Here is a 23,106-nt window from a genome sequence, read left to right on the forward strand (position 1 = left end):
AGTTTTCTACTAAAGGTTAATTCAATTGCATTGTAGAAGAACTATGTTCAATATTTTTTTTATTTTAATGGAAAATGCCATTAGCTTGTGTATCCAACACTCAATACCAGAAGCTGAATGTACGAATAGTAAGCACCAATTACGCCTGTTTAAATAAAAGTTCCAGTCTGGTCCGGTCCGGTGTCTGTTAAGTCCGATAGAGAAATGTATTGTCAACATGCTTTTTTATTTAATTTAACTAGGTCATCGCCTTATGTGTGTACCCGCTCATTACGTCACAGATTCAATGTAAGCAACTCTGTCCGAATAACTGGTCTCAGTATTGGATAATGGACATGTTTAAGACGTTCAACTCATACCCATTACTTTTGTCACAAACGCTACCGGTCTGTTTCTGAAAATGACTAAGACAAAAGCATTTATCCCCCTTATTCCACTACAATTCGATTTAACAGTAGCAAGAGACGTCCAATCAGGCCCTAATATCACGAATTAAATAGTCATATTTGATCGGTTAACAGTGAAATGACTGGGATAAGTTCACGAAACATTTGTGACTTTTCACCGGACCCGGATAACCCTGTAATGTGTACCATTTATCCCGTAAGTAAAGATAGAGCACCTGGGTGTATGGGAATACTTTTGACCGACACATTCATCTATGTTTCGTTCTATTAGAGCGTCCACTTTTACTACGAATTATTACCAGCCTTTTCTTTCATGTCTGTCACGCGTGATATTGCGTCAATAGCTGAACGTGACATTAACCTATTCTATTGACATTAATGGATTGAAAAATTTCGCTCCGATACAGAAGCATTGTCATACTAGTAATTGAAAAAGTTGCACCAATCACGTGCCCTCATTGACTCGGAAAAATGTGAATGTGTATTTAGGATGTGCTTCCAAAATTCAGAAAATAAAGAATCAAGATATTTCAAGATTTATTTACAGAACATAAGGATACATTGTAGTATTTACAGGTGAATCAATGAACAATTCATTTAACAATACGAAAAGAATACTCTTTATACAAATTTATATTAACTAATATCTACTGTTACTATTACAAGTAACCTTGACGCATTCGCTATCGTGTATGTATATATACATTATCAGTAATAGGGTTAGTATGTGAACTTATATGGTTTCCTGCACCCCGTATGTCCTATATCGGATTATCTATTATCCCCATAACGCATATATCACGTTGCCAATCTGTTAACATTGATCAAGACGTCAGCACCGTCTGGGAAATGTAACATTTATTCATCGGATTTGGTAAAATACGCTATTTTGGTACGATATAACGATAAGTGACCCAATATAGACACATATGGGGCACCGTGTGACCAGGCATGGACCAATGGCGTTGCATTATTCATGCTGGAGGCATGATATATACTTAATTTTATATAGTTATGCAAAATTAGACACTCAATGTACAATACCTATACAAAACAAAAATATAGAAAGTCTTAGGAAAATTACTTGACATCTTAAAGAATGTTACTCTTACTGAAAAAAAACAACAACAATATTTTTACCTGAACCAAATTGTCAAAAAGCTTATATCAAATAAATAGTCAAAATATAGTCGATTCATTATTATTTTTAATAATCTTAATTTATTTTAAGTATTTCTATTCATAGGAAGCATGTATGTTTTTTAAATCGAATTTGTTTCAGGTAAGAGATACTATACAAAGGTATGTCATATATATTTCTTAATGAAAATATAATTTGTGTACAATTTAAGTTTAATATCATAATGTACAACATCAATTATATGTATACGTCTCTATATGAATGAAGTAATATTCATAAACATAAACAACATGTAACTAAATGACAGCAATATGTTTACAACGTACCACTGAAGTTGATTAGCACGGTACATAAATACCAAAATCTGGTTTAGGACGAATTCATGTCAGCTGATCTATCTAAATGCATTGTAAACTTAGATAGCTTTCGTAACAAATCGTCTTAATCATATGCATATTTGTTCTACGTCTATTCAATAAAACGTGCATATTTACATCGTATAGTATATACTACATATTGCTAAGAATTGCTAATATATTTTATTTTTTGCGCTCATTAGGGAGTGTTATGCCAACATTTTACTCTTTAGTCTATGGTGGGGTACACGTTACCCCGATGAACTAAATCGGAACGTTCTAATTTGGCAATAGGCTGGGGTTTATAACATGCTATTTTCTTATAAAACAATTTTCTATTAGAGTCTTCTTATTTTCCCTTCCAGTTTTGTATAAGATACCAGAACTAAATAATCATTTCCTACACCTGCAAACAATATATGCAGGTTAAAGTCAAGCTTAACAAATCTTGTACTAATAAAAACTAACATATTAAATATAGTATCTTTAACCAACCTTCAATACGGTAAAATAAATTGTATTATTGTACTTATTATCATTTGTATGTAACATCTTAAGTACAAAAGTTACTATGGTATGATAATTATATAATTGCTGATAGTTTACAAATTCAAGCTCGCCGTAGATTAAATCATTATATGGACTTCCTTTACAACCTAGAAATGTAGTGGAATATCCTATTTGCAATTCGATATCATATGAATATAAAAACGCCGCAATGCGACAAAAGCAGGTTCTTAATATGGGCAATCAGAAATTATAGCCAATTAATTACTTGTATAATTTAGGAAAAATAAGCAGTCTAAAGTAATTGGGCGTAGAACATTTTTCTACTTTCAATTACAGTAACATTGACTCCGATCCCTCAAAATCCATCCCAGGCAAGATACAAAATGTAATTCAATTTCATTCCTATCGTGTAATTTTAACCTAAAAGTGTAACCTTAACTTTTGAGTTGACTACTCGAAATTTTTATTACGATACAGCCTTCCATAATGTTATACTTATCTGCAGTTTAATGAAATTTCATTCATGATATCTAATGAATGGCTGAAACATCGTTTATAACGGCTGGATAGATTGACGTCTTTATACAAGAGAATCAGTTTGTTTTATTTCATCACTATCGTCCATCCCATCAGTGTCTTTTGGGTCGTCCATTTTTGCATCGTTTTGGGATTGAGCAGGTTGCTGTTCAACAATGAAATCTATATCATTTGCAGAACAGCTTTCTTCAATTTGTTCTGATCGACCTATTACTAGTGAAGACTCTATATTTAGTGCAAGATTTTGATTATCAAGTTGATTAAGCACTTCACTTTCTTCTGTTTCAGTATAATGACTATCTTTCGCTTGAAATTGTCCTATGACACCAAAAACGTCCTCCCCCTCGTCGAAATATTTAGCAGCTAATTTTCGCCTATCTTCGGCCTTGGCTGTTTGATAAAGTTCTTCAAGGTCCAAATATTCATGTGTGCACACAAGTTCGATACAGCTTTTAGATTTTGCAACGCAAGGTCGGGGATTTACTCCGTTCGTATAATCTGTCTTACAGACATGAGCAAGGTCACCAGCAGAATGTGAGGTACTTCGCCCAGGCTTCCTATCGTCCGTTAATTCTTTTGTAGGCACGATTCCACTATCACTGTCATTTGTTGGGACGTTCCGACGGGTGTTTAATTCACGATTGCTTATATAGCTGTGAATACTGCTTGTTCTCCCAATACCCCACCCGCAGGTGGCGTAAGGTTCCACAAAAGTCGTACTGGAAGAACCTGAAGAAATCCTTTGTAAAATTGGGTCGACTCTTTCCCGAACGCACTGAGGACAGATACATGGCTTCCGATCTTTGATTTTATCATAGTGATCCGGAGGGTTTTGCTCGCAGATGTAATGATAATGTTCCATGGTTTCTAAAATAATAGAAAACAATAACAAACTTTCAATCATGCTCCGTCAAGTGCACCTTACAATTATTTGCAATCAGCATCACGGAAACAGAATCATAGCATTCGTATTTTTCACATGTATCTATGTATTATTGAAAGCCGTCTTTACTATTACAAAAATGCAATACATTTTTTTAAAATGATTATATTTTAATTATCCAGTTTATTATAACGTGAATGTACTAAAATCCAACTTTATATGAGCGATAAAAACACCAAATTACATTCTAATGTATAAAGTAAATTTGATTAAACTAATTACAGTGAATACCTTCGTTGATGTCGGCATACAGGGTAGAACTTTGCCGCCTCCGAGACCCGGAGGGTCGTTGCCTTGGTGCAACGCCAAATCGAAATTCTCGGCGCGGCTCAATGCGTTCATTCTGCTGACGGTTAAACCTGCATAATTAAACAACATCAAGGATAATACAGCCTTTTTTCAATCATTATCTAATGATGGGACATTAACTTAATAGCACCGGTTTCCCATAAATCGCACATTGAACCAAATAGAATGTTCAAACAATTAACTTGCAATATAATGTTCTGAAGACAAATCCTATTTTGGAACCTCAAAAAGCCTTTGTATTATTTTGCTTTCTGTTAACCAGCACTAATTGAATACTAATTGTTATTAAGAGAAGTAAACATCAACACATGTTATATCATCATGCAGTAACAGAGTCTACGGTAACGTATCAGAAACGTCCTCTTTAACGCGCACATTCAATCTGTATCTGACTCATTCGCACTTATAAATATTCAAGAATATGTTTGAACATTCCAACACATACCTAGGTACACATACATTTAATCGCTTCTTCGCTTCACTGACCTTTTTCGACCCCAAAAATAGCAGATAATCCCGACGACAACGACAACCACAGTGGCAAGAACTGGTATGACTATAACAATTGTATTTAAGGAGCTGACATTCACTTTATCGTTCGATTCAGTAGTCGTTGTTTGCAAACTGGTCGGATCTAAAAACAAATGGAGCGTAATAATATAAATGGATAGGGAAACAAAACAACCAAACCTGAATATAAACAAGCAACAATTTCTCGAGCAATCATAAGATATTCGGTCCACAAATATGTGAATTTTGAATAACTGATGACCCTATATTTGTTTTGTATTATTTAAAATGGTCTTGTAAACAGAAAAATAATATGTAAATAAAAACATACGGAAAATCAAATTGCCAACAAAGATTGCAAAAATAGGTATTTTTACGTCATATTTCAGTTTACTGTGCTAACTGTAATTCATTTATGTACAATGTACATTCAATTGAGACCAATATCGCATTGGGCCATAAGGCATCAAAAATGATGATTAAGACTCAGCGAGCTAAAAGAGAACTAGCTTATTTGTGGGTTTAATGACGTAAGTATTTCTAAACATGATCGTGTTTTGCACATTTAAATTTGATTTAATATAGAAAGGTTCTAATTCTTTGAAATACAATTATCTTTAAAATAAACATAAGGAACTTTTATTTTGTAAAAACAACTTTAAGTCAGTTATTTGGCTAAATTAAATAAAATATTAAAGACTGTTACGTTAAAGAATCTTAAAATAAAAAGTATAAATGATTATAATACAGATGCTGATGCCGTGTGTAATATTAAACACTTCGCTTAAATTCTTCGATAAACATAACGGTACATTATGAAATAAGTTGTATATCTGCCATTGGATAAAACCATTTGGAACTCGTCGGACATCTTTAATTTGATTGGCGGTTGAGTTTTCGAACATTATTCTTACCACCACATAATTTACCACTCCATCCACGAGTACAACCGTTTATACACTCCCCTGTGGATGAATTACACCGTTTTCCATGTTCATCACCTTGACAGTTGGCACTGCATTTAGAGTTGCACGTCTTGTCCCAATAATCGTTCTCACATCCAAACTGGCACACACCGTTAATATCACATGGAATATTTGAGTAATTTCCTTTGCAGTTTTTACATGAATTGTTGCAATAGTGACCGTAGTGATACAGATTACACCCATTCAAGCATTTGCCACTTTCTCTGTCACATTGTGGGAAACCGTTTATTTCTAGACATTCCTTGCCACATTCTTGTGAACAATTTTCTAAATACGTTCGTGTACAGGTCTTACAAATTCCGCTTGATTTATTACATATTCCATTCAAACATTCTTCGGAACATGTTTTCTGGCAGTACTTGCCATGATAGCCAGATGCACACATGTTACAACGTCCACTTGATTTATCACAACTGCCATTCGAACACTTTTCGAAACAGGTAATCCCGCAATACTTGTCAAATTTACCAAGTTTACATTCACCCAAGCAGCCTCGGGATAAAGAACGATTCGAGTCACAATAGTGTCTGAGATCTGCAATAAGGAAAAAGTTTTGCAATATTCTATTTAAACAAAATATATAATGAAAACTGTGTTAACTATTTAAATTAACCAAACAGATATTGTATAATACGGACTTTTCTGCATTATAATTTTTGTAATTCAGATACGAATTTGTACACAAAACCATCAAAAAGCAAAATAATCTAGAGCCATCGCAAAGGTGATTACACGCCCGCAGGTGTTGGCATTAAGGCTAGTAGAGCTATCGCTAGTTCTTGTAGTGGTGGCACGCATGCACGTGCTAGCTTTACGGTTACTCGTCTTCTTCCTGTTGTAAAAGAACGCATGCACGTATTAACTTAAAGGCTACTGCCTACTGGGCTTGTTCCTGTGGTGCTGACGCACGCATCCGGTAACTTTAAGGCTTCTCGGTTTCTTCCTGCAGTGCCGACATGCATGCACGTGTTATCTTTAAGGCTAATCGTTTTGTTACTGTAGCGATGAAACGCTTGCACGTGTTAGCGTTAAAACAACTGAGATTTTGTCTGTAGTGATGACACGCACGCATGTGTTAGGGTTAAGGCTACTCAACATGTTCCTGTAGTAATGACACGCATGCACGTGTGTTAAGGCTACTCAGCTTGTTTCTCAAGTGATTACACGCACGTACGTGTAAGCGTTAAGGTTACTCGTCTTGTTCCTGTAGTGATGACACGCACGCACTTGTTAGCGTCAAGGCTACTCGGCTTGTTCCTGTAGTGATGACACACACGTACGTGTTATCGTTAAGGCTAACAGTCTTGTTTCTGTAGTGATGACACGCACGCACGTGTTCAGATGAGATTTAAAAGAGAGTATATTGTCTGTCATTTAAGTCCGTTACATAGTGAGAAATGAACTTCAGGGCTTATAAAGGTTTGGGAAAAGGCAATGATTTCATTTCGGTTCGATTGCCGTCATTTCGATATAGATAACTTTTGCGCAAGATCAAATACATCCGGTTTTACGAATGCAAATATTAACTTACGATGGTCATTCGATGAAAGATAATAGATATATAGCTTAAACAAACATTTGTTTTCTCTTTTCAATATATGCTAACAATGACATCATATAAACCTCATTCAAACCTCATATTTTCGATTTAAAATGATGCATAACACAAATTAGAATACAACCTACATTTTCAGCCAATGAGATTGTATTTATGCAATCATTAAGTACAAGGCTTTATAATAAGGATTTTCAACTTTTGCGGGTGTTTAAGGTCCGCCTATTGCAATCCATCCGATGCACACTCACTGTGTCAGATTTTGCATTAACAATGTGTCAGCCACTGAGGTTGTATTCTAAGCTAAATGACTTGAATAATTAAGTCGGTCGCTACGCTAACTCCGCCCATTCGTAATCGGTAACTTCATGTCATATAACTATTACATAATAATCGGATTACGCACACGATACAAGGTACAATAAACAATAATCTTTATTTAAAGTCGGATATATGTTAACAAGAAACATAAGCTTAATGAGCTATTTTTCGACATGAATAACAAATATATATATCATATGCACTACCTTTTTAACATTCCTCATCTCACGTTAACTTACTCCGGGAATTTATTGGCATTGTGGTACTAGTCAATTGCTGATTTCAGCAAACCTATGTTGCTAAAAAAATTAAGTCGGCGATTTAACTTTTACATGTACACCAGTCGCTGGATGAGCAGCAAGAACCAATTAATTACTGATGGAGATATAAAGTTATTTTAGATAAATGAGTCTCGTTGCGTACATTAAAATAATAAAATCAATGTGTTGAGGAAATAACTGGAGTAATTCTAAAACAATAACGCGAAAATAAATTGCGTGTGTTTAGATTAAATTGCTGCAAAAATCAACCGGATATCTTTATGCTTGATAATACGTCTATATTATTTATGACAAATTATTATACAAAACCAAATATTCAGTGTATTTTTTCAATATTTATATACGCATAAGCTTTTGTTTAAATAAAATCGACTTTCATATTGTATTAAACGCAAACAGTTTTGACGTCATTTTTTTTTTCTTTTTCAATAATGCACTCTGATTGGATGATCGCGACATCATTGTACCGAAGATGTTCGAATTTACATTTTTTTTGGTTATTACTTTTTGTTGTCGATAACCTTTCTCTAACAATAAAAAGACAGCTTCAGAAGATTGTACTCATCTTGTAATCATGATGCATAGGTTTTTAAGTGTAAACATAGAGATTGGCCGCATTTGTCCGTGTGCTCATATTAATATACCTTTTAAGTGGTACAGTATGAAATACACACAGGTGTAAATTTTCTGGAGAAAAATACAATTATTAATTCAGGATAGCTTGATATGTAAATATCAAACCATAAGGATGATCAGTCGGCTTATGCCAATACACTGCTGATTAATATAGAAACATGACTTTCACATTATCATATACATGTTTCTTCAAGCGAGAGAGTTAAATTAGATAATCCTCGTGATTACGCTGCTCTGATTTGCATCAGTTAAATGTAATATATTAGCAAAATAATTTTTATCATGGTGTGAACAAAAGCAAAAAAAAAATAATCATGAGACTAGCGCAAAAAAACTGTACATCAACGTAAATGAAAGAACAGTATACTATGATTGGTGGGATGGATATAGTATCAAATTTGTTCAACATATCTTGTTAACAGATCAGAAATGTTTCATAATTTCAACGAAATAAAACACCTTTAAATTATAACAGATGTAATTATCTATAATACTACCAGCTGAAAACTAGTATACCGAATATAACGTACATGTTCTGGTTATATTACACTATTACTTCTTCCCCAAATTCGGCTATGAAGAAGTAATAGTGTAATGTAACCACAACATGTATGTTATATATTTTTAATTTACACATTATTTCACAAGTAAAGGTTTTGTGTACGTGTATTATTGCATGTTAATGAAGGAATTAGGAATAAGGTTGATTGTATTATTAAATACAATATTATAAAAAATAGACTGTGTTTTTTTGTTTGTTTATCGGAACCTTGTGTTGAGATTCTTTTGGGATACTTTCCGAAACTTGAACAAATTTCTTCAACTGGACGCATGTTCAGGTGAGAATTCTGGTTGCAAATAAAAGATTGGAGGGTAATCGGCATGCGGGCTGCATGTTTTTGTTGCAACTTTTCGTTTGGGTACTTTTCTTGACATGTTTTTTGTACTCAACACATTTCGATGAAATTGAAGTTGTTTCACTTTCCTCCATTTAGGCATTTCGATTTTTTCTGACATTGGTAAACTGCAGTAATTCATAGTTATTTTATGCTAGATAATTGGTAGGAGTGACCCCTTTGATAAATCTGAAGAAATATATATATATATATTTTAGGTTAAATGTCACTAAATTTTGTACTGGTCAAATGACACTAAAGCAGGAGTTCATTCCCATCAAATCACTGTGTTTGAATACGCTCAAAGTGATTCAGAATTCGGGCTCTTCTACAAGAAGAAAATAATCTCTCTCTCAGGGGCAGGGTTAATTCATTCCCATAACACTGTTATTCGTTAGTTTCGTCTCGTTATCGTTATTACATGTAGGTATACATCCGTTTTACACGAGGGTAAAATATGTTTTTTAACAACAGCTACATGTTGTATTAGTCGTGTTCGATTATTGTTTCTGTGGCCACATCTTAGAAAGAAGAAAGTTTAATGTGTATCTTAGTCAGCGTAGATATAGGTAAATATAAATTGTATAAAGGATACATTATTTATTTAAAATATTTGCGACCATTTAACACCGCATATACAGAAGTTTCTATAGTGATATTGGTAAAACATATCATCATGTATACTTTATAAGAAGCATGTGTTGTTTTATTTAAGCCAAAACTATATGTTGCACTATTGTTATCATTATCAACAAATAATAAGTGATATACAAGGATGACTTACACCAGGCTTTAGGCCGCTCATCTTCCCCGCGTGGACAGTTAACCTTTCCGTCCATCAACGAACTTGTGTGGATACACAGGGATCCAAAACATAAGGACCGACCATTTCGAAAACATTCATCCTCGGCTGTAGTAGAGGAAAAAGGCAGAATCGAATGTCAAAAATGTATGAAAAAAGCTGTGTGTTTAAAAAGGAATATCATTATCATTCCATACATACGATGTTTATATACGGTCGCATATTATTATTATTATTATTATTATTATTATTATTATTATTATTATTATTATTAAGCAGTATCAGTATCAGTATCAGTAGCATTATTATTATTAGTAGAAGTAGAAGTAGTATTAGTAGTAGCACTAGCAGTAGCAGTAGCAGTAGTAGTAGTAGAAGTCACAATTATAAAACGTATAAACCGTCGCAAATACTAATTTGAAATAAAATCATATATATATATATACAATATGTGTGTGTAAAGGATTAGTCATGATATATATTTCAATCAACCTTAACTGTGTTCAAGATGACCCCGTTACCGTTAACAATACGTTGAATCCAAATATACCGTCGTATATACAGATATACCTTAAGTTGTACAATAGTAAAATTGTATCATACATCATTCGCTTGCATCATATAATTATTTGAATTCACTTGTAACATCCACTGCATTATTATTAGTATAAGCAAGACACATTCGATAGTCGAAAGAGATGTACTGGTGAATTATCATCCTTATCAACGCATAGAAGAGAAACATAAGATCCAACTCTAAATTGGCGGATGAAACCTATTCATAATAATTTTATTTATTATACAGCAGGGCCTCATTTGGGCATATACAACATAAAAACAACGTTATGATAAGCAGGGATCATTTTACGGTGGCACAGAAGTGATATGTGTATGTTTTTATTTATCTCATGCGCACGACATACTTAGTCGTGCGTACGAGATACTAAGTCGTGCGCACGAGATACTTAAGTCGTGCGAACGAGTTACTAAGTCGTGCGCACGAGTTACTAAGTCGTGCGCACTAGTTACTAAGTCGTGCGCACGAGATACTAAGTCGTCCGCACGAGATACTAAGTCGTGCGCACGAGATACTTAGGTCGTGCGCACGAGATACTATGTCGTGCGCACGAGTTACTATGTCGTGCGCTCTAGTTACTAAGTCGTGCGCACGAGATAATTAAGTCGTGCGCACTAAATAATTAGCCAATCAGAATACACTTTACACACATGAATGTTGTTTGAAAACGGCTGATAGCAGAAACGATTTTATTCTATTATATTTTAATGCAGGGTTAACGTATGAAGAAATTCGGTTTCGTTTAGGCGATCAGCATAATATACACATTTGAATAGATTGTTACGCGAATGAATGTTGCGACGAAGAATCTATGGTGACCCTCTTTACTGCGGTTGACCTTATTAGCAACGCAATTGAACATTCTGTACCTCTGCATGGAAACCGAGTCATGCGTCAACGTTGCATTGTCAATGGTTTACGGGTTCGGGCCAACGATGTTGCTTCCATCCTTCGGATATGCGACCCTCGGGGTAAATTAAATGTGACAGCGTGAAGCTAACACCTTTAAAATTAACCTTAAATTTTCCAAAACGTATACTGAAAATAATATTAGTTTCTGACGTGTAATGGTGGTGGTGGTTGCCAGTTTGTTCATTGTGGCGTGTGGAGGACGTATACATATAATGCTTTCAAATCAAACTTAGAGCGTATACATTGTATTTTATATTTCAAGGCCAGTGATTTTATTTAACAGTGATGCGAAATCTAGTGTAGGATATTTACACTTAATACGAGGTGTGTTCCAGAATTTACAAGACTTCCCCATTATTATGTGCCGATAAGTCAGCAACACCACTTCTATCGTTTCTACCCCTTTCATTTGATCTGCCAGACAGTCGCACAATAATCAAGTTGTGTCATTCTTTCCCTTATATGTTTATTGCATCATGAAAAACATCATAATTGGTGATATACATGCTAACAACAAAACTTGATTATTGTGCGACTAATTATCTTATTTAAAGTGCATTTTGATTGGCTTATTATCTAGTGCACACGACGTAGTAACTCGTGTGCACGACATAGTAACTCGTGCGCACGACTTAGCAACTCGTGCGCATGACATAGTATCTCGTGCGCACGACTTAAGTATCTCGTGCGCACGACTTAAGTATCTCGTGCGCACGACATAGTTTCTCGTGTGCACGACTTAGTATCTCGTGGGCACGACTAAGTATCTCATGCACACGACTTAAGTATCTCGTGCGCACGACTAAGTATCTCGTGCGCACGACTTAGTATCTCGTGCGCACGACTAAGTATCTCGTGCGCACGACTTAAGTATCTCGTGCGCACGACTTAGTATCTCGTGTACACGACTTAGTATCTCGAGCGCACGACTTAGTATCTCGTGCCCACGACTAAGTAACTCGTGCGCACGATATAGTATGTCGTGCGCACGAGATAAATAAAAACATACACATTTCACCTCTATGCCAGCGTATCAATTCGGTAGATTTGACTTAAATCCGATAAGAATTGACGTTGTAAAGTTTATCGTTAATCGTGTAATTCTAATAAAGGTCTATGTATGTAGATTTACGGACTTCTTATGTATCACGCTGTGATTATGTCCTGTTAAACAAGTCTTGTTCAATATTAAAAGTTTTAGATTAGGTTTAAAATTGAATTGTTGCTTTAATATATAATAACGGCTTCGATAAGATTCTATAAGCGAATAGGTAGCAAAAAAGATACTCTTTAATATTCTTTGTTTTAATAACAAGTTTCGATAGTGGTAGTTGTCTGCTATTTCTGGATATGTTACGGTTATACTCATAAGGCATTTAGGTGCTGTTAATTGTTTAAGGGCAAAATAATATATAAATTAGTGTTGGTTAAATGCAAATTGCGTATGCATGCAAGCTTTCTTTGTTTTGGATATGGGGATTGTTAAATTATGGTGTCGTATATAAAGAAAATCATTTATATAGCGCTACATAGACGTGGTATGTTATATTGTACCGTTGAGTGTGCAAAGTATTTGCTTATATTATTTACAAATTAAACGATATTGGACTAACAGTTTTCCATGTTGGCCAAATCAAATATAGTAGTTGATATTTGTCATATTTTGTATCCGTACTGACTTGGGTGAGACGGGTGGCGCGTATACTTTGGGACGAGCACGCACATTGAGCTTGGCGCCATTGTTATCAAAGAAACGGCCAGTCTACACCGAGACATGCCCGTTGACAACGCCGACTCTACCAAGGCCAGATCAAGTTACAGCGCTTGGGTACAGCGCAACGGCAGACGATATCGGCGTTGGTATACGAGTGCACCGTCAAACAGCCGGCAGTTGACGTCATCAGTCGTTGGTATACGAGGTACAGGCAGATTGCCGACACTTGACAATATCGGTCATTGGTTTATGAGGGCACCAAAAGACGACTGCGTCTTGACGACATCGGTCGTTGGAATACGAGGGCACCTACACACGACCGGCATTTGACGTCATCGGTCGTTGGTACACGTAGAAACCGGCAGACGGTCGACATCGGCATAGGGCCGGCACTTAACGACAACCGTGGTTGGTATACAAGGGAATCGGCATACGGCCGGCACTTAACGTCACCGGTCGTTCGTATACTAGGGCACCGGAAGACGGCCAGAAGTTGACGACATCGGCCGTTCGTATACTAGGGCACCGGCAGACGACCGGCACTTAACGACATTGGTCGTTGGTTTACGGGGGCACCGGCAGACAGCCGGCACTTGGCAACTGATACCGGCAGTCATCAGGCACTTGACAACATTGGTTGTTAGGTTAGTGACGTAATTTCCGGGCGCATGTCTCGGAAGCGCTTCTTAGACGGTTGTTCTATTTCTTCTACACAACATAATCTACATATGAAACTCTTGAATTAGTAATATATACATTTTATACTCTGAAGTCGATATGTTAAAAAAGATATAAGTACTGTGTGACAACATTTGATTGTTTCTGTTCACTATTAATGAATATGTCTTTTGTAAATAAATCCTTTATTAGTAAATGTTATAATTGATATATTGTGTCTTCAAATGTATTGGTGCAAGAAGGACACTAAATATGCATAATCCCAAGGTAACTAGCATCAGATAAATGATCAGTAAAAGTTGATAATTAACTACGTTCTATAATAGTAATATCCTCATATCGCATGCAATATTTAATATGTGTATTTATTTTTGTGTTTATAACGATGAGCTATATATGCTTAAGTTGAATACACATTCTGTTATGTTCTGTTCTGTTCTATCCATTACTCTCTATCATGTATAACGGTGAATCTGTTTTTTAAATAAAAGGTACACTCTTACTCCCAAATAAGATTAACCATAATTAGTATAATTGTTTTGATATACCTAAAACGATGAATAAATGTCGAAAAATGGTTCTTATGAAGGATACCTAGTTTAATTTGAAAGAAAGGTGCAGAAAACATGGTATTTCTACTTTATGCTATTATAGTAAATCACATTAAAAAATTTAGCATTCACCAATCATCTAATATTTTTGCGTTTTCAGCTATTAAATACACGGTTACAATCTTATTATCATGAATTAATATTTTCCATAAGGCATTATTTAGTAAGTAGTTAAAGGTTTATAACTCAAAATTCATGTGTGTTATACATGTGTATGTGTTGATTTTTAATAAGGATGTCACTTTAAGATCACACCGAGTTTGACTATTTTTCCGATCAATGTCACCGCGACCATAACATTTGAACTTATGACTTAAAACATCGACAGATGCACATGAACACACCTGCGTTTGAGTTTCCTTGGCTTATGTATTATTCTTTAACTGATCGGAAACGGGTAGCAAAAGTGTGAAAATTTGTGATACATATCTATCATTTTAGACAGGCTCTATAAACATGATTCGAGTGTTGTAATCATGTCACACATATGCAGGTAATTACCATCCCAAGTATGCATGTGTACAAATTCAATCTGAACGTTTACGTGAAGTTTCTTATTTTAAATGATATACGGTTTCTACCGATATTGCCATTATTTCTCACTGAAAACATTTCTCCATAAAATACCAAAAACTGGCATTTTGTGCTCTAATCAAAATATATTCCATAATAAGTCTAAGTATTCCATATAGTTAGTTTGATCCAGATTCTTTGGTCTCAAGTAAGTATTAGAATGTAGGGAGTATCACCTTTTAGCGACTTTGTCGAAGGCACCAAACATATATTACGTACCAGAACACTTCATGATGATCATGTAAAACAAAATTTCAGAGCCATCTATTGGAAAGTAAAGCAATCGCTCGCGCAACAATATTAGTTTCATTCATAGCTTTAAATTACAAAATAAATGGCACATTACGTTTGAACACCTGAACCGAATCTCACACAAATTGTAAGAATTAGTTAACTCCATGGTAATCATGTAAACCATGTTTCATAATGATCCATATTCAACTGTAGAGGTTGTTTTAGTCACTTTCTTTGACGAACAAATAGCGAAACCAAACTGTCGGCCAAAATTATTTTTGGTTGGAAGATAGTTACTTTGTAATTATAATTATAAAGTATGGTCCCAGAGTGTTTGATTTGAACTGTGTACGGTTAATATTATAATGACTACGTTCACCAGCTACAGCAACAACAACCGCTTGACTCATGAGTGTGCTTTCATACCACAACACTTCACGTTTTTTCATGCGACTTTTTTTTTAAATTAGACATAAACGAACAACAATAAAAGAGCACAATACAATCTACAGTCGAAACTCGTTGGCTCGAAATTCCGAGTACCGGCCAAAGTTCTTCGAGCCTCGAGAATATCGAGCCAAACGGGATTGCTTACTGAATGTTATATTTCTTTGATACATTTAGAACGTCTTGTGTACCTCGTTTGTTATTTTCTACGTTATATCCTAATAGAACAATATTTATTGGAATTAGTTAAAGTTCTCAACATGTCGCATTCGATACTATGAAAATATAATTTGGTTTTTGTAGTAATGTATCATAATGCATAAGCATAGCTTAGGCTGTTACGGGTTCTTCTCTAGATTGCTCAGCATATGACATTTTTACTATTAATTCTACCATTTGGAGAAATATTCAGCGCAATATTTTTATGTGAATAACGCCTTATCAAAATGCATTGAGATATATATGTAATGATATAATTTTGACGTGCAAATTAAAGAGAAAAAATAAATGATGGCATGTTCGCTCAAACTGTTGAAACCATTTAAATTTGATAATATTTATGATACCAGTCAAGCAAATCCAATCGATTATCGCCTTGTCCTTAATGAAATACTTACATGAGCCCGCGAAAATGACATCGAGCCAAGCACACAGAACAGTGTGTGAAATTCGTAGAAGTAACCACAAAACTGACGTCGAGCGCGGAGAAATAACGACCCTCAAATATCAAACAAACTGATCGAATTTAATATGAACCTATATTTAAAAAATCGGTCCTTTTAATCCGCTTCTAGCCAACGAGAATATGGAGCCAAGCGATATCGAGCCAACGAGTTTCGACTGTTATGCATTCACATTTTATCAATAATTTTTACCAAAACCTACGTTGAAACTTTCTGCGTCCATTTACATACCGTATATACCGTCGGAAATAGTAGTGACATATATCATCAGATATATGTATCGGATTTTTCATGCTTTAGAAATTTAAATCAGTATACAATGTGTACTACATTATTATTATCACCAACAAATAAGTGATAGTCGACATATTTGACTTACTACAGGCTGGAGGGTACTCATCTTCGCGCTCTTTACAGTCAGTAACTCCGTCACAAACTAAAGACTGGAGGATACATCTCTCGGAAGTATTGCAATAAAAGCTGCCCCTTTGGAGGCATTTATCCATGGCTGCAATAGATTAGTAAATGGCTGCATCGAATGTCACAAATGTATGAAATATACTTATGCGATGTAAAACACAAACCAACACAATGTTATTAGATATGTGATTTTAATGGTCTTAAACACTTTGGTCGTTTTAGAATAACCCTTTGCGTGTTGACACATTTTGTGACAATTAAAAACCGTATAAACCGTCGCAAATGCTAGTTTAAAATAAAACTATAAATTATGTATGGGATAAGTCTTCATTAATGTATTACAATCAATCTTTACTGTGTCCAAGATGACCCTTTTTCCGCTAACAATAATTTTATATGTGCGATCGTTATAAACCCAATATAACGTCGAAAATACATTTATACGCTGAGAACTACTGGTATGAAACAAATATTATATATTATGTAAAACATTTCTTGCTTTTAATAGTTAAATTTGTTCAAAATGCTCATTACAATATTATTATCATCACCAACAAATAAGTGATATTCGACAGATATGACTTACTACAGGCTGGAGGGGACTCATCTTCGCCCTCTTTACAGTCGGCAAATCCATCACAAACTGTAGACTTGTAGATACATCTCCCGGAAATATTGCAATAAAATTTGTCCCTTTCGAGGCATCTATCCCTGGCTGTAATAGAGAAGAAAATGGCTGCATCGAATATCGCAAATGTATGAAATATACTTATGCGATGTAAAACACAAAATAAATATGTATTACATATAAACGATTTTGATAACAAAAAATACTTTGATTGTTTCAGGAACAACATTAGAAAAGCACAATAAGAGATAATGCATTCACATTTCATCGATTGTATTGCACCAAAAGCTACACGGAACTATAAAAACCAAAATATACTATTTCAAAAAGTAGAAAGAATGAATCTAATGTCTGCATGAATTGTTTTAAAAAGAATGTCAATATCTCCAACATCCAATCCAATGATGAAATGGTCATGACGGGTTTCAATGATAATTATTTTGATACTGCTTAAAAGGTTTTGTTTTTATTTAAAATTCAAGAGTCTTTAATGCGTATAATGATATCACCAGCAAAAGAAAGGATCAATGTGGAAAAATGGGTCGACATTTATTATCCTTCGCACATCACATTTCGCTCAAACCGAAGCCAAAACCACAAAAATAGTAGATATTTTGACCTCTTAACAATGCATTGATAACATCACGTGATAATATCACTCAAAAAATCATACAACAACAAAGCTGTTATTAAGTGATTATAAGCGTGTTGACGCTAGAGAACAATGATGAATTCAAAGACGATATTCGAGCAAATATCAACATTTGCTGAAGTTTTGCAGCTTTTAGTATCTTAGTTTTAATAGTCCTAATGATTTGCAACACTTTCTTTCGTCATACAAAAATGTGCATTTCACAAAAAAAACATAAATGAGTACCTTTCAAGGGAGGATTAAACAAAATTGATCTATAATTATATCGCATTTTATTACTTTGTTTCTTAAATAGCATTATGCGTATATCAAAAACAGCTCTTGGTAAAACTTCAAACATATTCAAACTTATCTTTTTGTAACTTTAAAATGAAACTTTACCATTTACATTTGCTTACCTTAAGCAAAGAACGTAACCATATCTAATCTACAATATTCATACTTTAAGTTATATGTTCCACTACTAGGCTCGTCCCTGTTGTGTTTATCGAACTACTTTTTTAACTATCGCTTCATAAAATAAAAACAAAAGCGATGCGTTCAATTCTTGATAACGTTATGCTTTCGTTTTTTTTATTAAATGATTTACGATATCTAAAAAAAAAGAATTAGCGATCAACCACAAAAATTCAAAATAAAAGATTCATTTTAAACTCATAATTATTTTATATTGTTTTCATAAAGTTTTATATTATGTGTATGCATATTTTCATTATATTGATTAACTTCATAAATACTTAAATAGCCATTTGTTTGCTTCACTTCAGAAACATATTAATTTACTATTAAAAAAAACCCTTACATTATATAAAATATATTGAAAAAACAGTAAATATTAACACAGAAGCAGCAAGGGAAAACACATAAAACACTTTAATGTTCATTATGATAATTATCGTATTGAGTCAAAGTGACGTTCCATTTTATCATTGAATTGTTTTCCACTTTTTTCATAACTTCGTTGTTGATTTATATTGAAATTAATATACATGTAGCTGAAAATTCAGCTAAAGGTATCCTAGATAAACAAATGATAGGGAGAATGGACTGGAATTACAAACCGGGCCTGCATTCTTGCTGGTCGTGTGCTAGGGTAAGAACCAGCCTATAAAGCTTAATATGTATGAGCGCTGAGGAGCTAGTGTCTTGTGGTTTTGGGTTCGAGCTCCGCACCGGGTTCACTTTCCTTACAATGTTCACTTCATATTCAACGGATTAGTAGATGTGAAACATAAGCCTGATAATTAGGCCGATATATATTTAAAGCAGTGGTATTTCAACTGCAGGCGGTGAAAAATATGTACATGGACTTTACTATTATTTAATAAAATCTATAACAGATTTTCATTTGTAGCCTAAGTATTCTGTCGTGATTATTTTAGGTTTGATTAAATTGATTACATAGTGATGCATTACCAAATTCTTTCATTGCCCAAAATGGTGTGTCGATAGCAGTTGCGTCGATATCTTAAGCTGACCGATCTACTTAGACATGCTGCTAATTGCGACATTGTATCACGGAGATCGATAAGTTTAATTGCAGTTTCCTCTTTGCGGTTTAAGATTTTTTTAGGTTTAATATGGTAATAACTGCTGGTTATTTGCAAGCGACAATACATCGTACCAACTCGGCTTTTTCCGGCAAGCTCGGAAATAGCCGAGTGTGCTCCGAATGCCTTACGACGAAGGGATATACTTGCTCCATTTTTTCAATGTTGATTAGTTTAATATTAAACATTTCACGAACTCTTTTATTTTTATTTCATTAGCGCATACGTTAGGGGCGGCGAGTTTGTAAATAATTTAATTAAAGAACGATGACCTTATCCTGATAACGTTGTGATAAGTATCGAAATCATTAACAACAAAAATGTCATAGGTTAATTTAATTTACCTGAGTCGTCGAATAGCTGCACAATCCAGGGAAGAAAAAATGCCTGAAACAGAAGAAAAATAATATCAATTCAATTCAATTCAATTCATTTTATTCAAGTAAATAAAGGCCACCGGCCCAAAATACACAAAATGTACAAAAAAACAACATAGTATAGTAGTTGCAACATACGATTTACACATTTATCATATCTAACAGATGGTATACATAGATTGTTAACTTCAATATAACAGTGTGACACAAAAGAAGCAAAGTTCTCCTGATGTTAAAGCAACACAGTTTAGTATATTTTATATATTCACGACTTACGAAACAAATTGGTAATATTAAGCTCTTTAATGCACCTTATTTAAAAGTTCGTTATAGCAAAAAAGTATCCAAAAATATCAACGATATTAAATCATAGTTTAACAATGTGTCGGCTTTATTTATGCTAAAAAATAAAGTAAAGAGGTTAATATGTAATACGAATGTCTTTTGACATTTCAATAATTTCTATTACATCTAGAACCACCAAGGGGTGTACTTAAACCACTTGCAGCAAATGTCTGATCATTAAAAAGACTAGAAAAGCGAATCAGTTATATCATCAAAGTTATACTCTCTACTTACTACTCTATCAACAATGTCATGAGAATCATTACTACAATATGAGAAAACACCCTGATACATCTCTATACTTTCTGTGTTCAATGAATATTTTACGAACCTACCATTATTGTTACTATTTTCAAAAACAGTCATCTCATAATTGCGATTGGAACGTGTTGTTAAAGCCTGTGCAACTCATGAATACATTCCGAAATAGATTGAGCCAAAACTGTATCATTGACCTGAATCCGATCCCAGGGTGCGTTTCCACATATTAAGCCAGTAAGTTGTATTACCGTAAATATATCTGAACTCAGTTGTTAAGTAAATAAGTGTTTATTATCCCTGACCTTGACTTTAACTCACCTAGCCCTAAATGCATAAAAAAATACAACGTCACATGACCTTGCTATAAAAATATTATATATAGCATATTCTTAAGTAATTGACTTGAAGCAATTTTCTATATTTGGAAACAGTGACCTTGAACCCATCCCCCTTAAGGCAAACAAAAACTATGTCTTCATATGTGCTTACTTTACAACATCATTATACGTCAATTCTAACAAAAATCATTAAGGTAAAACAATTGTCTACTTTCAGTAACAGCGACCTTAACCATGAGCCCACTAACGCGAGTTGCAATTCCAAAGTACGTCTACACTTAAGCTCAGAAATTTCAACACCGTAACATATTTCTAACTCTAGCAGAAGCTATTTTTTAAGTAACATCGATTTTTTCCTTGCACCTACAAACTCAAAAAGTAATCCTAATTAACCTTTTCACCTATCAATCATTATAAATCTAATCCTAATGTATGTCTTGAAATTAGATTTGTTAACACAAAATTCCATCGTAAAACGCTATTCCAAACTCAGGTTATTATGCGAATAATATGTTGTTGTTTTTGGTCACCTACCTTGATCTTAACAAAAACAATCAAAATTTATCTGTTGGCTGGGCTATGTTTTACCTGCACTGAAACTTGCATCACTGGAATTTAAAGTAATTGAACGGAAACCAATTTAATTATTTTTAGTAATAGCGACCTTGATCATTTCCCTACTGACCGCGTTAATCAATTTCAACGTACAATACGATCAATTACAAAACTTCATTTTTAAGCCATCATTTGAGCGAATTTTATTTTCTTATTTAATGAAAGCGACCTTGACATTGACTAAACTGGCCCGAATTGCAATTCAAATGTCTTTTCAATAGCAAGTTCAATAACAAGTTTCATCATTGAAAAGTATTTCCAATTCAAATAGGTTCTCATATTTTCTCATGGTCGTAGATCTTAAGTATTTTAGGCAGATGACAGTAAACACAGAACAGCATGTCATGGCCTAAGTGGTACAAAAAAGACATCCATATATTAAGTTTTGCTATAGTTTTACGCTGCCTTCCATATGTTTGCTTGAACATTCATGGAATAACAGTCATCCACTGATAAAGGCGTCCATGTATATCATACATTAATCTCAAACTTACAATTCACATACACAATACAGGGGAAAACAAAATTAGACGGTAATGCAGCAGCATTGAGGTTCCAGCGTTAAAGAATGTTTAAACTGTGATAGTCAGTTAAAAATAAACTTACAATGAGACAAAACTGTATCCAAGACATCGTGACGAATAAACTTTCACTTATCCTGTCAAGTTTAAAATAATTGTATTATCTTAACTTTTTTTGTGGCAACTTGCGAGCGCAGATCGAATACAGGCCGTTTACTGAGAAAGCTTAGCAGTAAACTAAATATGCAAATATGCAAATAATTAAAGGATGCTCTCATCTAGCTTTTACATCCGTGCTTGAATGCAGAGCATGAAGAGTACGTAATATTTTATTAAGGCAAATGTACTTAATTTTAAGCTGCTCTTTCTAAGACTAAAATATGGACCGGTTTCACTGATTAATAAAATGTTTCGAAATTAAAACTAATCACGAACGTTTTTTTATGAAATAATTTCATAAGAAGGAATTAACAAATAACACAGACAGTTTTATGTTCTTGAATCTGTTTAACTGCTCAATTTCGTCACAAAAATAGGGACATTTTGCATTGCGTTCTTGAAATTTGTCGAATGGAATTAATAGAAAAATGTCTATCAATACCCGACTATTTTCACTCGATGTTTACATTAACCCGAGATAATGCACATTGCAATATCCACCTATAACGTGTTATGTCTTGACTCAATGTTCACATTTCTTCAGCTTAATTCACATTGCAATATCCACCTTTAACTTAATATGCCTTGACGAAATGTTCTCATTTATCCACGATAAAGCAC

At 34.2% G+C, this 23,106-nt stretch overlaps 1 protein-coding gene across 2 annotated transcripts; it reads right to left on the reverse strand.

Annotated features, from left to right (window-relative positions):
• Nucleotides 1-931: 931 nt before the first annotated feature.
• On the reverse strand, nt 932-22,542 carry LOC128207304 (low-density lipoprotein receptor-related protein 8-like). 2 transcript variants are annotated; one of them, XM_052910145.1, is made up of 9 exons: nt 22,412-22,542; nt 20,214-20,256; nt 17,626-17,754; nt 16,999-17,127; nt 10,173-10,298; nt 5,628-6,233; nt 4,690-4,837; nt 4,126-4,253; nt 932-3,818 (listed from the first exon to the last, which is right to left on the reverse strand). In XM_052910145.1, exons 1-9 carry the CDS (start codon nt 22,436-22,438, stop codon nt 2,995-2,997), a joined length of 2,160 nt encoding a protein of 719 aa, XP_052766105.1. In that variant the 5' UTR covers nt 22,439-22,542; the 3' UTR covers nt 932-2,994. The 2 variants fall into 2 exon arrangements, with proteins under 2 accessions (XP_052766105.1, XP_052766106.1); XM_052910146.1 differs by lacking the exon at nt 10,173-10,298.
• Between the last annotated feature and the right edge of the window lie 564 nt (nt 22,543-23,106).

Source organism: Mya arenaria, chromosome 11, assembly GCF_026914265.1.
Source record: "Mya arenaria isolate MELC-2E11 chromosome 11, ASM2691426v1".
In the NCBI taxonomy this organism is placed as follows: domain Eukaryota; kingdom Metazoa; phylum Mollusca; class Bivalvia; order Myida; family Myidae; genus Mya; species Mya arenaria.

Coding starts and splice junctions, on each gene's coding strand:
- LOC128207304 (XM_052910145.1), bottom strand. CDS start 22,438: ATGTCTTGGATACAGTTTTGTCTCATT. Junction 20,257..22,411: donor GGATACAGTTTTGTCTCATT/GTAAGTTTATTT, acceptor CTTCTGTTTCAG/GCATTTTTTCTTCCCTGGAT. Junction 3,819..4,125: donor GTATGCCGACATCAACGAAG/GTATTCACTGTA, acceptor CTATTATTTTAG/AAACCATGGAACATTATCAT.